The sequence below is a fragment of the Homarus americanus genome, unplaced genomic scaffold, assembly GCF_018991925.1.
Source record: "Homarus americanus isolate GMGI-L3 unplaced genomic scaffold, GMGI_Hamer_2.0 scaffold47156, whole genome shotgun sequence".
NCBI classification, from domain to species: Eukaryota; Metazoa; Arthropoda; class Malacostraca; order Decapoda; family Nephropidae; genus Homarus; species Homarus americanus.
In genome coordinates, this window is record NW_024735193.1 from 7206 (window position 1) to 22428 (window position 15223).

The 15223-nt window shown below is 44.4% G+C and overlaps 1 protein-coding gene across 1 annotated transcript; it reads right to left on the bottom strand.

Annotated features, from left to right (window-relative positions):
• Window positions 1–3033: 3033 nt before the first annotated feature.
• Window positions 3034–3718, bottom strand: LOC121870820. Its single transcript, XM_042372791.1, has 2 exons — window positions 3542–3718; window positions 3034–3480 (listed from the first exon to the last, which is right to left on the bottom strand). Exons 1-2 carry the CDS (start codon window positions 3716–3718, stop codon window positions 3034–3036), a joined length of 624 nt encoding a protein of 207 aa, XP_042228725.1.
• Between the last annotated feature and the right edge of the window lie 11505 nt (window positions 3719–15223).

A 15223-nucleotide genomic window follows, 5' to 3' on the forward strand; every position in this document is an offset into this window, starting at 1 on the left:
CAATGAAGAACTACATCAAAGGGAGGCAAGAGGCCGAAAAAGTTTCCCAATGGTGTTGATCAATGTCGTGTATAGCCAACAAACACAGCTTCACTATTACGCGACACGGATGATGCTTGTTATGACAATAACAGTTGCACCTATACATACTCGCTGTGCATAAACATAACCCTCCCGTGCTTCACCCAAAAGTGTTAGAGCACACGCACGCACACACGCGCACGCGCACACACACACACACACACACACACACACACACACTACTACCACGTTGCTGTCACTCGGAATCAAGTATGACGATCATCCAGCTTAGAAACAATGATATGAGTTATTAAGGATGTCATCTTCGTTGGTGAGTTTTGTGGTGACTCAAGAAGCTGATACGGGACCGGCAGGGTCGTTCACAGACGTTGCACGTGTGGATGGCTACATCTAGTGCGGGAGGGGCGAGAGAAGCGTCTTTCCGGCGTTGCCACTGCCTGCCTCGGCTTGCAGTCGGGCTAATTAGACAGTATTGACTCCTCCTTGTGTGGTGCTCCTCCAATCGTCTCCCAGGTGAAGGGGTCGATATGGCACTTTTCAGGTTTGTCTTAAGACTGTCCGTATTCCTTTTAAGTTGCCCGCCAGTGTTATGCTTACTATTGGTTAGATGACTTAAGAAGCTGCTTTGGCAGTCTACTGTCGTCCATGCAGATAACATGGCCAGTCCAACTTAGTTGTTCGTGGATAATAGTAGCCTCGATGCTCCTACAGTTGGTGTCAGCGAGAATACTGGCATTTCTTCTCTTGTCTTCCCAGCGAACTCGGAGAATGAAACGTAGACTACATTAGTGAAAGTTTTCAAGTGCCTTGAGGTGTCTCCTGTATGTGACCCATGTCTCGCTCCCAAATAGCAGGGTGGGGAGGACCATTGCTCGATATACGTACAACTCTGTAGATATTTTCAGCTTCCTACAGCTGAATACACGGGTACGGAGTCTGCCAAAGGCTTGAGATATGCATTTGATCCTATGTTGAATTTTTTCATCGATGTCCGCGTTGGTGGACAAGTGGGAGCCAAGATATTGAAAGTGGATAACATTAGAGTGGGTAGTACCGTTAAGCCGGATGGATGGTGGAGGTGTGGCTGAACTAGGGGCAAGTTGAAAGAGAATCTGAGTCTTACGTACATTCACCTCAACACCGAAGTGCGCAAACTCATCTGCATAGGTGTTCAGGATCACCTGTAGGTAGCGTTCAGTGCGAGCGATAAGGTTTAAAGTCATCTGCATACTGAAGTTCAGTAATGGATGCTGCCGACACCTTTGCTCCTGCCTGGAGTAGTCTTATGTTGAAAAGATCCTTCATTCGGTACTCGATGTCCACCCCGCCGGCGAAGTTGGCACTTGCACGAATAAGGAAGGCAGCCAGGAAAATGGAAAAGAGAGTTGGTGCCAGTACACATCCTTGTTTTACCCCCCTTTGCATAGGGAAGAACTCATACTGCGTGCCATTGTGCAGGACATTGGGAGTTACCTCGCAATGGTGATGAATTTTGGTGGGCAGCCAAAACGGCTGAGGATCCATCAGAGGGGTTCCCTGTTGACCGAGTCGAAGGTCTTCTTTAGGTTGATGAAGGCAATGTACAGGTTAAAACGCGGTTCTCTGCACTTTTCCTGAATCTGGCGGGCAGCAAAGATCATGTCAGTGGTACCACATGATGGTCTAAAGCAACATTGAGATTCTGTGAGAAAGTTTTCCGCCTCAGGGAGAAGTCTGTTCAGGAGGACTCGGGCGATAATCTTGCCAGCTATGGACAGCAGTGAGATCCCGTGGTAGTTGCCATAGTCTGGCCGGTCTCCCTTGTTCTTATAAACATTGACAATGGAAGCTTCTTTAAGAGCTTGGGGGATTTCCTCCTTTTCCCATATATTCCCCAGGAGAGAGTGGAGACAGCTAGTAAGCAGAGATCTTCCTGCTTTATGCACCTCGGCTGGGATTCCACCAGGCCCCAAGACTTTGTTATTTTTCATCTGTTTGATGGCAGTAGCTACCTCATCCAGATGGGTCAGCTCTGGATGCAGAGGGACCTGCTGGGTAGTCAGAAGATCCACATCGGTGTCTTGGTTGAGCAGTGAATGGTAGTGTTCTTTCCAGCACTGAGGAATGCCTTCTTTGTCTTTAGCCCTTAGGCCCCGGGTGACGTTCTAGAACGTCCGACCAGCGCGCCCTGGGTGACTCCCAGAACGCGTGCCTATTCTCGCCACTATTTAGTGCCCAGTGCGGGTTATCAGGTTCCAGTGTGACTATTTGCTTGTCACACCACACGCTTGGCCACAGGGAAGCTTCCTGAACATAATTACCTACTTTTGTTTGTTTCATTTTCATTGTTTGTCTATTTTATCATGTTGTATCAAAGTAATATTGCTAAAAGTAGTGTAGTTGTATTGTAGGGTAGTATTACTGTAAAACATTACTATGATTGTTATAAATGTATTTATTTGTGGGATTATTATTATTTTATGCATTACTTGCTCTACCAAACAACTGGGTGTTGATTTGTAAACCAAGCGAGTTGTTAATACCTGAGATCACGTCCAGTGCACGTTGCATAGATTCTGTATCAGTATTGCACAGTCATCTGCACACTGTAGGTCTATGACCTGAGTTGTTAAGGTCTTTGTGTAGGCTTCTAGACGTCTAATATTCAAAAGACTACCGTCAAAACGTTACTATGCCCACACCTGCATCAGGCCCAAGGGTATTGTGTGAGCGTTGTGCTACAGCCAGCAAAAAGGTGTTAAACAACACAGGTGCCAGCACACAGCCATGTTTTATGCCCATTTGGACACTAAATGGTTCTGACTGCACACCACCCACAAGTACCCTGGGTTGAATTTCATCACGCATCTGGCAGAGGATGTTTAAAATTCTTAGTGGTAAACCGACCCTCTCCATCATAGTCCACAAAAGTTCTCTGTTTACTGTGTCGAAAGCTTTGGAGAGGTCAATGAAGGTGGTGTAAAGGTCTTTATTTTGCTCTCGGCTCTTTTCTTAAATTAGCCTAGCTGTGAAGATCATGTCTATTATACTGCGATCCTTCCTGATTCCACATTGGAATTCGGGAAGAGTATTCTCCATTAGGTGTTGGATAAGTCTTGATAACATGATTTTTGACAGGATCTTGCCAGCAACTACAAGGATGGAGATGCCTCTGCTGTTACCACAGATTGCTTTGTCACCTTTATTCTTATTGATTGTTATGATATTTGCATCTTTCCAATCCTGGGGGATGGACTTTGTGGCCCATATGGTGAGTAAGAAACTATGGAGGCGCTTAGTCAAATGGGGAGCTCCATGTTTGTAAATTTCAGCAGGAATGCCGTCAGATCCAGCGCTCTTGTTGTTGCTGAGCCCTCGTATTGCAATTTCCACTTCTTGTAGGAGTGGGGCTTCATCATAGGAGGTGCAGGGTCGGCATGGGTGGGATGTTATCCAGTGCTGTTGGTGTTATTAGATTAATTTGATTTCGAAGTGTGCTGAAGTGCTCAGCCCATCTTACTGCAATCATTTGATTGCTTTTGTAGAGTGTGGTGCCATCTAAAGATCTTATTGGTGTGACATTTCTTCTGTGTAGGCCATAAATGGACTTAACTGCCTCATAGAAGCCGTGTGTGTTATTGACATCAGCAAAGGCTTGAATTTCTTGTGCTTTTTTTACCCACCAGTCATTTTCCATGCTGTGTAACAGTCGTAGTCTTTCTGACCTGATGTTGGTTAACCGGTCCCTCAGTGTTTGTGATTGAGGATTTGATAGCACTGCACCGTGGGCTTTTTGGGGGGTTTTGAGAAGATCATGGATGGTAGGTGAGTTCTCATCAAACCAGTCCTGATGTCGCTTTTTTTAAAAGCCAAGTGTTTCCATTGCAGCTTCACTCATTGCAATCTTCAACTCTGTCCAGCCATCTTCCACAGTGCCAGGTTCCATAATATCATGGGCTGGGAGTTTTTCGGTGATCTTGTTTTTTAACTAGTCAGAGGTTTCAGGATTAGTGAGGGTTTTGATGTTGAGTTTACAACTGGGGGCTTGCCTCAGGTGTTGGGGTTGAATTATCATGTGAATCCTGGATCTTATTAGCCTATGGTCCGTGCCACAGTCTGAACCCTCTTGGCTCTTGTGATTTGCACCTCCTTTAGGTCATCTTGGCGACTAATAACATAGTCAAGGAGGTGCCAGTGGTTTGATCGAGGATGTTTCCATGAGGTCTTGTATTTGGTTTTCATCTGGAACCAGGTGTTAGTGATCGTAAGATTGTATTCTGAGCACAGTGTAAGGAGTCGGAGTCCGTTGTTGTTCATCTTCCCTACTCCATGCTTGCCCAGAACTTTGTCCCATGTTTCAAAGATTAACCCAACTCTAGCATTGAAATCCGCTAAAAGTAGTATTTTGTCAGTTGGTGGTACTTCCGCAAGAGCAGTTTCCAATATACTATAGAAGCAGTCTTTCGTTTCTTTATTAGCATCAAGGGTGGGTGCATAAGCGCTGGAGATGGTAACATAGCGACCTTTGACCATGTCATGAGCCTTTCGTTTATTCCAGCAGGCGTCTCAAGGATGTTGCGAAGGAGTGATGTTTTGACAGCTAGACTCACCCCATAGTCACGGCGCTTGTCTTCTGGTAGTCCACTCCTGAAAAAGGTGTAGCCCTCCCCCACTTCCGTCAGCGAGTCCTCCCACTCAGTCGGGTTTCGCTAAGAGCAGCAATATTTATGTTATATCTCTTGAGTTTATTAGCGACCAGGGCAGATCTTCTTCTTGGTCTTTCAATCTTCCTCTGTCCAATAAGGTTCTGACATTCCAGGTAGCACTATTAGGTTCTTTCTTAATCTGATTATTTTGATTGTTTCGACTGCATTAGGAGGTGACTCGACGGCTGAAGCAGGCCGCCCGAGCAAGAGTCAGACAGCATTTGTTTAGGATCATCTTTTCTAGGTCCCTCCGTTAGGAAGCAGTTGAGATCTGCTTGTCATGGTGGAAGCTGCCGAAGAGACACACTGCCCTGTCCCGTGTCTCAGCGACCATCACTTCACCACCGCCTACATGCAGGTCGGGGCTAAACACTTTCAGTCACATCCTTGACCTGTGCCCCCCACCCGTTCCCATCGCCGTAGGTCTTTTCGAGATGATGACGAGATGATGAGGATGATTGGAGCAAAGGGCCTGCATAATGAGTGGATTTTGAGTGGGGATGATGTAGCGCAAGACACCACTCCCACTACCACGGCCTCCCCCAGCAACTGTCGGTGGCATAAGAGACCCATGACCGACTGAGCGGGGTCACAGGAGTCTGCCGAGAACGCAGTTTATTGTGCTTCGCCTATTACGTGACTCCAAACACAGTTTTTTCATTAGGGGTTGATTCCAGTAGTTTTGCACTTTACCAGTTAACCCACAAGACGGTGGGACAGGGGTTGGTGGGTGCCAGGACATGTCCACACGCCATTGAGCATGCACACTGCACCTCTGGGGCCCCCTGTTGCTCCGGGATCCCCTACTGTATTAGCCTAGGGTCACTAGACACCCAATTAACGTGTGCTGCCACGAGGAGGCTCAGTGGGAGTCTTGGCAATGGAGAAGCCGTGTACACACACACACACACAAACACACACAAACACACACACACACACACACACACACACACACACACACACATACTGTGCTTCCTCATCCTGATCAACGACGCTCTATCGGACATTCCTCACAGGTGGAAGTACGTGGATGACTGCACTGTGGGGGTTTCAATGGACAACACCGCACCAGACTACTCATCGCTACAAGGCACCCTGGACAGGCTACAGTCATGGACTACGGAGAATAAGGTCATCATCAACCACACCAAAACCGTAGTCATGCACATCAATACAGCCACCAATCCAGTGCAAGCCCCAGCAGTCACAGTGGGTGCCCATCCTCTCCAGCTGGTGCAGTCTGCCAAACTCCTGGGTGTAACTATAGACAACAAACTTGACTGGAAGGCCCATGTAAATAACACAGTCAAGGCAGCCTTGTACCGTCTCTACATGCTACGACGACTTAGGTCACTTGGGACACCCACGCCAGAGCTGAGGACCATCTACAACGCCTTTATTCTCCCCAAACTAACGTATGCGTCACCAGCCTGGTCGTCTTCTCTCAACTCCACCCAACAACGTCAGCTAGAGAAGGTACAGAAAAGGGCCTGCAGAATCATGCTCGGCGCAGAATACTCCGGCTATACCAACGCTCTCTCCACCCAGGAAATGCCATCCCTCAGTGACATCCACCACCAAGCACTGGAAAGGTTTGGCAGCCAATTAATGCACCACCCTCGTCATCGCCACCTCCTGCCACTGGCAGCCACCCACCCACCTCGCTCAGTCCGCCACTACAACAAAATTCAGCCCATAAGAGCCCGCACCGATAGATATAAGAATTTAGATGATATAATTATCATGTCTCCGGAAGTTTCCTCACACCTCGTGAGACGGGAACATGTGTTAGCTAAAATTCAAGATGCTAACTTAAAGTTAAAAGGCTGATGATGTACGCGCTTTCATTGGTATGGCGAGTTTTAACCATTCCTTTATACAGGGATTTTCAAAAATAGCTCTTCCCTTAACTGATTTGCTTAAGAAAGATGTACCTTCCAAGTGGGAAGAACAGCAATATAGTGCTTTTGTTGAATTAAAAACCCACCTTACCAGAGCGCTCATCTTATGTTTTCCAGACTTCTTGAAACCTTTTATGATAACCAAAGACCCCAGCTACAGTGGTTAGGGGCAGTGTTATCATAAGAAAGTAAAGGGAAGCAACTCCCAATAGTGTATGCTAGTTGTACCCTCTGCAAAGCAGACAAGAACAGCTGTGTTACTGAGTTAGAGGCTTTAGCTGTGTTATGGTCTTTAAAGAAATATCGCGATTATGTGTATGGATATCCAATTGTTGTAACTACAGACCACTAAAGAGTTGTCAGGCAAGTTCGCCAGATGGTTTCTCACTATTCAGGAGTTCAAACCATTACTTAAGTACTTATAAGGAAGAAATAATTTTGTGGCCGAGTACGTGCGGCGCAGGAAGCTGATCCTATGTGGTCACATATATTGTCTTACGTCAAAGGTAGTACACCCAATTTAGACATTAAACCTCCTGTTCCTATTCGTGAATTTGTTGTTCACGATAATGTTCTTTGCCGGCAAACCAAACTTGGTGTTCCTACTCGTACTGTAACTCAGTTAGTCATACCCGATTCGCTTGTGCACGAGCTACTAGTCCTTATGCACGACACTCCAAATTAGCTCACCCAGGCAAGGACAGATGCATTAAACAAATGCGCTTAAAGTACTTTTGGCCCAAGATGGCTAAACAGATTTCAGAGAATGTGGACAATTGTCACGTTTATAACGAGAATAAAGGTACTACTTTAGCACCTCTCCCTGTTCTCAAATATCCTACAGCCTCTCGACCTTGGGAGAAGGTTAGCATGGATGTTTTAGGTGGTCTAGTAGAGACTCATCATAATAATAAATATCTTTTAGTCATGATACACACATCTACACGTTACTGTGAACTAGCACCTATCCCTGATAAAAGTGCAGAGACAATTGCCCGAGCCCTTAAGAGTTGTATTCTCGACAGGCATGACACTCCTAACGTTCTACTTACAGATAACGGAGGTGAATTTAACAACGCGCTATTAACTAAATTATGTGAACTGTATCACATTAACAATTGTAATATCACAGCCCATCATTCAGCCATCCTGGCTGAACGACTTAACAGGAAGATTCTTTATCATCTTCGTACTAACTTGGATTTTACTAACATGAACTGGGATGAGTGTATGTCTCACGTACAAAGTTCTATTATCAGTTCTTATCATCAATCCATAGGCGACACACCTCACTTCGCTCTCTACAATTATGACAGACGACTTCCATTCGAGGTTGAAGTAGGGAGACAACGATTTTTCGGTGACCATTTCATCGGCGAACGGTATCGATAGTCCAAACTAATTCACCAGCGAATTACGCATGAGTGGGAAAAGGCGCTTAACGCCTTCACCGCCGAACGCAACAAAATTACACGACCCATTGACAATGTCGCAGGTCGTCTAGCGATGGTTAAAAATTATGTAAGATCCAAAACAGACCCTATGTTCGTCGGTCCATATAGAATTATGTAACACGAGTCAGGTCACAGGTACCAGTTGAAACACGTACACACAGAGGAAACAAGACATGAACACGGGGACAACCTCAATCTTCTGAAGCCCCAAGGAGCAGCTCAGTCACATGGAGCCGCTGAACCTTGTGTCATCCCTACTGTTCTTTCTTCTCCTACATGTCAATTGCGTACTAGATCCACTTGTGATGGACATTGCTGTTCTAATGAGTAACTTTTACTAACAGAACCATGATGCTCCTATTCATTCTCTGCCTGATTCTGGGGCTACTGACACACGAGCCGTCACGGCCCGGTAGTCTTGTGTCTCCACCCCAGAATGTATCATAATTAGACAGATGTTCGCGATATGCGTACAATGAGAACCATTACCTAATATTGTCACCAGGTTGTCTAATTTGTCTAATGATTTGGTCTATCTCACAAAAGGGTTAATGAGTCTATTGTGGATACCACTCCTATACACTGCCAATGGACTTGGCAACTGGAGCGTACCAAATCATCTTTGGACCTCATTATTCAACAGTTTCCTCACTCCTAAATGGATACAGCCACCACACCTTCTCCTATTGCTCCCCCTGCACATAGTGAAGGGAGTAGAAAGAAGAGAGGTCTTCTAAATTTTCTTGGTTACATTCAAAGGGCATTGTACGAAAAAGCCACGGAAGATGACTTCGCCCAGTTGCAGCAACAGATTAAAATACTTAAACAACAGGCCGACCAGAATTCCGCAATCTGGTAAGAAGCAAAATGAAATCAAGAAGACTGTCAACCAGTTTGTGAATAAGGTTAATCTTAACTCATTTCTCTCAATTCCTTGCAAGAGCAATTCATCATAACCACTATGATAGACTCACTGTCAAGTCAAGTAGAGTATTATTGTAATTATGTTGTCTCCTTAGTTGTAGGGGTTGATACTAGCTTTCTCAACCTAAAGCCTGCTGTTCCTGTGGCTAGGTTGGAAAATTATTCGTTTTCTTTCTGTTTCTGTCACACCCAACCAAATTATACTGTATCTATCATTCGTGGATAAACATGAGTTCCGGAAATTCGACATTACGCCCTTCCCTAGTGCAGATAATGGTCAAACTGTAATAATAACTAACGTTTCCACATCTATCCTGCTGTCTCAAGATAGGTCTCTCATGGCGACTCCATCTTTGGCATCATATGCCACATGCCAGAAGGAGTCCAAGTTATCTTATTTGTTATCCTACGCGAATCAATATAACCGGGTCTTATTCAAGCTGTGAGATGGACTTAGTCACAAATACGACAAATTTTGAGTTATGTAGTTTTGTTAACAGACACTTTGATAGTATACTTTTAGAAGAGATCCAGGGTGCTGTATATTTGTATTTCACCACGGGAGCTGCACGTTGTAGTGGTCTGACCTGAGGAATCGCCTAGAAACTTCACTGTGGGACGAGGACGTTATAAATTACCCAGGCAATGCTCCTTGTCTTCCAGTCTGCGGACCGTATGGGGAGTTACACGCCATGACTCATCGACCATCCTCAGAAAACCTATCGACTCTCACTCATTGGACCTTCAGAAAATCCACCGCAGTGAAGTGACCACAATCATTACATTGTTGAAGGACAAATCGATGGATACTGATAGTGATGATGATGCAGCCTTGTGGCACCCATTGATATTTGTGACAGATGATACTCATCCCACAATGACTTCAGCCTTGGTGGTGCTCGCTGTGATTACCGCTATAATAATTATATTTGTTTTAGTCTTCTATGAAAGAAAGCAACTCTGTAAACCAGCTGTAGGTAAATCTGCTATACAGACAGCTGTCCCTAATATTACTCATTGCGCAGCCTAACGCAGTACAGTGGTAATCATTGAGATCATCACCAAGGTAGGCATTTGGCAATACCCGTGTGATAAGACTCTTTCCTTTATCTTAGTCATCCGAAGATGGTTGACACGACGTGGCCGAGCAATATGTAACCAGTATTATAATTTAAGATAAGTAATTGATAACTTACGACCATGGATGTATAATTATGAACATTCATTATTCAGTGACCTGCAGAAGTTAGAGGTTGTTCATAAGGGCGAGCACTTAACGTAGACATAGCAGCCGGCTTTTAGTCATGCTGACTGGATGACTGTTATGACTACAAGATTTCCGCAGTATGATTCAACCCCCTCTGAGGAAGAAGGGAGTTCTTGGAAAAACTGACTTGATTGCTCATATTTGTTAATCAGATACTTTGTTTCACACTTGCAATTTCCAATATTTGATGTAGTTATATATTTAGCATATATAGAGAGTGGCATCGTCAGTTAAGAACTATTCATAGGTCAACAGGTCATTTCCAACCGGTTATTTGTAAAACGTAACCAAAATACTGCTGATTTGTTAATGGCAGTACATTTCGAGGAGGTGATGCATTGCAGCGTTTTCTCCTCGTAGAGCCTTCTAGAAGGTTTGACTCATAGATCACCCTGGATGGGCCTGTGTGAGTTGCGGGGCCTCATTACAGTCTATTGCTGGACCCCATAGAGCACACATTTGCCACTGAGATCTTCTCCGTTCTAGAACATCTATCACTAACACCACCTAAGTTCTAGAACATCTAACACTGAGACCACCTCAGTCCTAGATCACTGGGCCAGCCTTCTCTGCACAGTTGTATATAATTGGATCTACATAATACACTGTAAATATACACACAACCGTCGTGTATATCTTATCCCACATATATTGAAGAATTGGAACCATGGTAGACTTCAACTAAGGACGGTCCCCAATATCTTGCTGATCATAACGGGACTCCAAATAACTACAAGAAATAACTTTTTTTAAGTGGTACAGTCTCCCGGCAAGTCCCACTCCTAATAAGACAACAGTGTTACACCCACACACGAGAGATAACTTCGTTCCACACACACACACACACACACACACACCAAAGGGTCAAAACGTACCTGGCGCTCCTCTGGGAGCAGCCAGGTCAACTGTTATGTTGGCCCATACCAACTCCCTCCCCTGAATCCCTCCTCCCCACCGGAATATCAACAAGTTCTCGCCAGCAGTTACTATTTCATTTAGGAAAGAAATGGAACCAGTGTTGAATAGTGGTAAACAGTGCTTAAGTCAGTGGAAAACAACACAACAGTAACAGCTGAGTCGTACCCAAGCTAACCTTCACACAGTGAGGTCCCAGGTACCCAGTGATAACTGCCCATGAGACGCAACAACACCAGCTATGTGCTAATCCGTCCACGATAGGGAGGCCTGGGACCACACCTCACTCACTTGAGTGAGTGAGGTCCTGTAACACCAGACCACGTGGTGTCCCCATGATGCTACGACACCTTTAGTGAATGAGTTGCTACAGCATCATGTGAGGCCCCTCAGAACAACATCTGTGAGGGAATTTCTACACCACGTCAAGCCCCTCATAACACCATCTATGAGGGATTTACTACACTACGTGTCTGCTGTTCAACACCTCAGCGTAAATGATTTACGTGACCCTCCACAGTAAACATTAATCTGTACATAAGAACATAAGAATTGAGGAAACTGCAGCGGGCCTATTGGCCCATACTGGGCAGTCCCGTTTACACCCAACCCCTATTGCTCATATGAGCATCCAACCTATGTTTGAAGCAATTCAGCGTATTCGAGTTAATGATGATATTTGGTAACTTGTTCCATTCATCCACTACTCTGTTTCCAAACCAGTGTTTACCTATTTCACGCCTAAATCTAAATTTGTCTAATTTAAAACCATTGTTAAGAGTTCGATCCTGGTTGGATAATTTGTAATGTCCCCTTTGTTTAGCCCTGCCTTCCACTTATACACCTCTATCAGGTCGCCCCTAGCTCTACTCGCCAATACCCCATAATAGTCCCAGAGGTGAATTTCGCCACGATTTATCCTTCTACCTATAGCCTTCCTTTGGCCAATGATGTTCTTTAAATAATTATTTATCCATTTAGGGTCATTGTTGTCTGATCTGAGTTTTTTGTATGGTATGTTCTGCCTTTGTACATTAAGTAACTCACTATTTAAATTGTCGTGGAACTCGGCAATCTCAGATCTTGTTATCAGGTCGGTGTCATCTGTCAGGTTCACGGCCAAGCGCGACACCCTCTCAGCTGCCTCTTTAAACTGTCAAAGTTTGCCCTTCTGAAATCTGGTACTTTAGTGGAATTTTCCTTACGTCTGCCCTGAAAATCTAACTGGAATCGAATTTCTTTGTGATCGCTGTTTGCAAGTTCGTTCCCTACCTCGACATTGCTAATGAGGTTTTCTCTGTTCGACAAAACTAAATCCAGTATATTATTACCCCGTGTGGGTTCTGTTATATGTTGACTTAGGAAACAGTCCTGGATCGTCTCGAGAAAATCCTCTGATTCTGAGTTACCCGCAATGTCAGTCCAATCTATTTGGCCAAGGTTAACGTCGCCTACTATGCAGACTTTGTTGTGTATGGAAGCCCTGCGCATTTCATCCCAGGTAAGTCGCTCATTGACGCTATCAAGATTGGGGGGTCTATATATTACTCCTGTGATTAATTTTTCCCGACCATCGCTTAATTCTATCCAAATTGTTTCTTTATTCCTCTCAGTTTTTATTTCCTTATTTATTTCACTCTTCAGATTATCCCTAACATAGATTGCTACTCCGCCTCCTTTCCTGGTCTGCCTATCGGTATGGAACAGTTTGTAACCCGCAATTTAGTATTCGACTGGTAATTCACGTGTGTCTAGGTTGATCCATGTTTCAGTGAATGCAATTATATCGATTTCTTCGGTACATACCAAGGCCTTAATATCATCCATTTTGTTTCTCATACTTCTACTGTTCGCGTAGTATACATTTAAGTTAGTCGTGTTCTGAGTCCTTCCCTTACCGCGTTTAGTTTTAAACTCCCTGTCTAATTTAGTTTTGTCATCATTCCTAACACTATTTCCCTGTAATCTTTCGCCTTGTTTACCCGCTCCCACTGCAGTCTCCTCCACCCCCGTGCCCATATGTTCTCTTAGCAGTTTAAAGACTTCGATATCTTTTGAACTGCCCCCTCTAGAGCCCCAGCCAGGGTTGCTACTCCATCCCTAGACAGGTGCACCCCATCCCTAGCATAAAGGTCCCTTCTGCCATAGAAGTTGTCCCAGTTGTCAATGAATGGGACTGATATTGACTTGCAATATCTGTCAAGACGGTCGTTGACACCAACTGCCCTTGACAACCATTCACTGCCAACTCTCCTTCTAGGCAGGACACAGCATATGATAGGGATCCCTCCCTTAGTCCTAATACGATCTATGGCTGCCTTGAACTTATCAAGAAGTTCCTCGCTCCTACACCGGCCAATATCATTGCCTCCTGCACTGAGGCAGATAATGGGTTTGTTCCCATTACCAGACAAGATATTGTCCATCCTGTCAATTATATCCCCCACCCCAGCTCCTGGCAAACACACCCTCATCCTATTTTTGTTTTTACCACAAAAGACCCTGTCCATGTACCTTACCTGTGAGTCACCAACAATTAAAGTTTTTATACCTTCCTTGTCATCCCTGTCCCTGACTGTACTAACGTCCAATTCGTCTATCAAGGGACTGAACGGGTTGGTACACTTAGCTATTGTTGTCGTTGTTGTCGTATCCTTCGTGTGCTTCATTACCACCAGCTTTGTTTTCCCACTACTCACAACTTTCCACTCGCTTGAGTTTTCGTCAGACACTGGCTTTACTCGTCCAGCCTCTCCTTTTAACTTCGCCAGCTCCTTCCTTAATTTCACTGTATGTTCCTTCACCTTTCTCTAATACAGGTTTTTGTTAAACTACCAATGTCAATGTATGTAATAAGTCATTTATGTCCAATGTATATTTTCAGCCTCCGGGTTGCAGAACTTTTTTCAATAAACCATTAATTATTATTATTATTTATTATTATTACACACTCCGTCTCCAGCCTTCATAGGGTGAGGACGTCGGCGCTGCCCGTGGTCTCTTGACCATGGAGACACATGCCAGCCTGGTTTGTCGGGCACTTCCTTTCCCCATTTCCTCCTCCACATCTGGATTTATCAACAGCCTCCCACCAAAAGCACAGTGCAAAGAATGGTCATCAACAAAAGTGACAATTTCAACTTGAAAGAAAGAAACAACTGTTAGAGCGACAATCAGTACTTAGTGGTCAATGTTGACCTGACGGGACCAGACACACCCTGTCCACCGTACACTCGCCACCACCAACACTGCATGAGAAGCAAAGAAACACTCTAAACTACATCAGTTAATGATGATATTTGGTAGCTTGTTCCAGTCGTCTACTACTCTATTTCCAAACCAAAGTTTACCTATTTAGCGCCTAAATCTAAATATGTCTAATTTAAAACCATTGTTAAGAGTTCGCTCCTGGATGGATAGTTTGAGTACCTTTGTAATGTCCCCTTTGTTTAGCCCTGACTTCCATTTATACACCTCGATCATGTCGCCCCTCACTCTACGTCTCTCGAGGGAGTGCAAATTAAGATGCTTTAACCTGTCTGTACTCAAGGTTCCTAATGCCCGGGATTAGTCTTGTCATTCTCCTCTGAATTCTTTCCATGGATTATATTTCCATTCTGTAATACGGTGACCAGAATTGAACTGCATAATCCAAGTTATCTTAATAAACCTTTAATTATTATTCTCATACACACACACACACACACACACACACACACACACACACAATTAATGCACCACCCTCGTCATCGCCACCTCCTGCCACCGGCAGTCACCCACCCACCACTCGCAGTCCGTCACTACAACAAAATTCAGCCCAGAAGAGCCCGCACCGTTAGATATAAGAATAGCACCATCCCATCTATTGTTAAAATAATAAACAACTCCTGATTTATGTACTGAACAGCCCTGTAAATGTATTCAATGCATATTATATCAATATGTCTAAATCAAATGTAAGTCTGCATATTTTCAGCCACCGGCTGCAACTCTATTAATAAACCGTTTATTATTATTATTATTACTGTTATTATT

Coding starts and splice junctions, on each gene's coding strand:
- LOC121870820 (XM_042372791.1), bottom strand. CDS start 3,718: ATGGAAAATGACTGGTGGGTAAAAAAAGCACAAGAAATTCAAGCCTTT. Junction 3,481..3,541: donor AAAGCAATCAAATGATTGCA/GTAAGATGGGCT, acceptor TAACACCAACAG/CACTGGATAACATCCCACCC.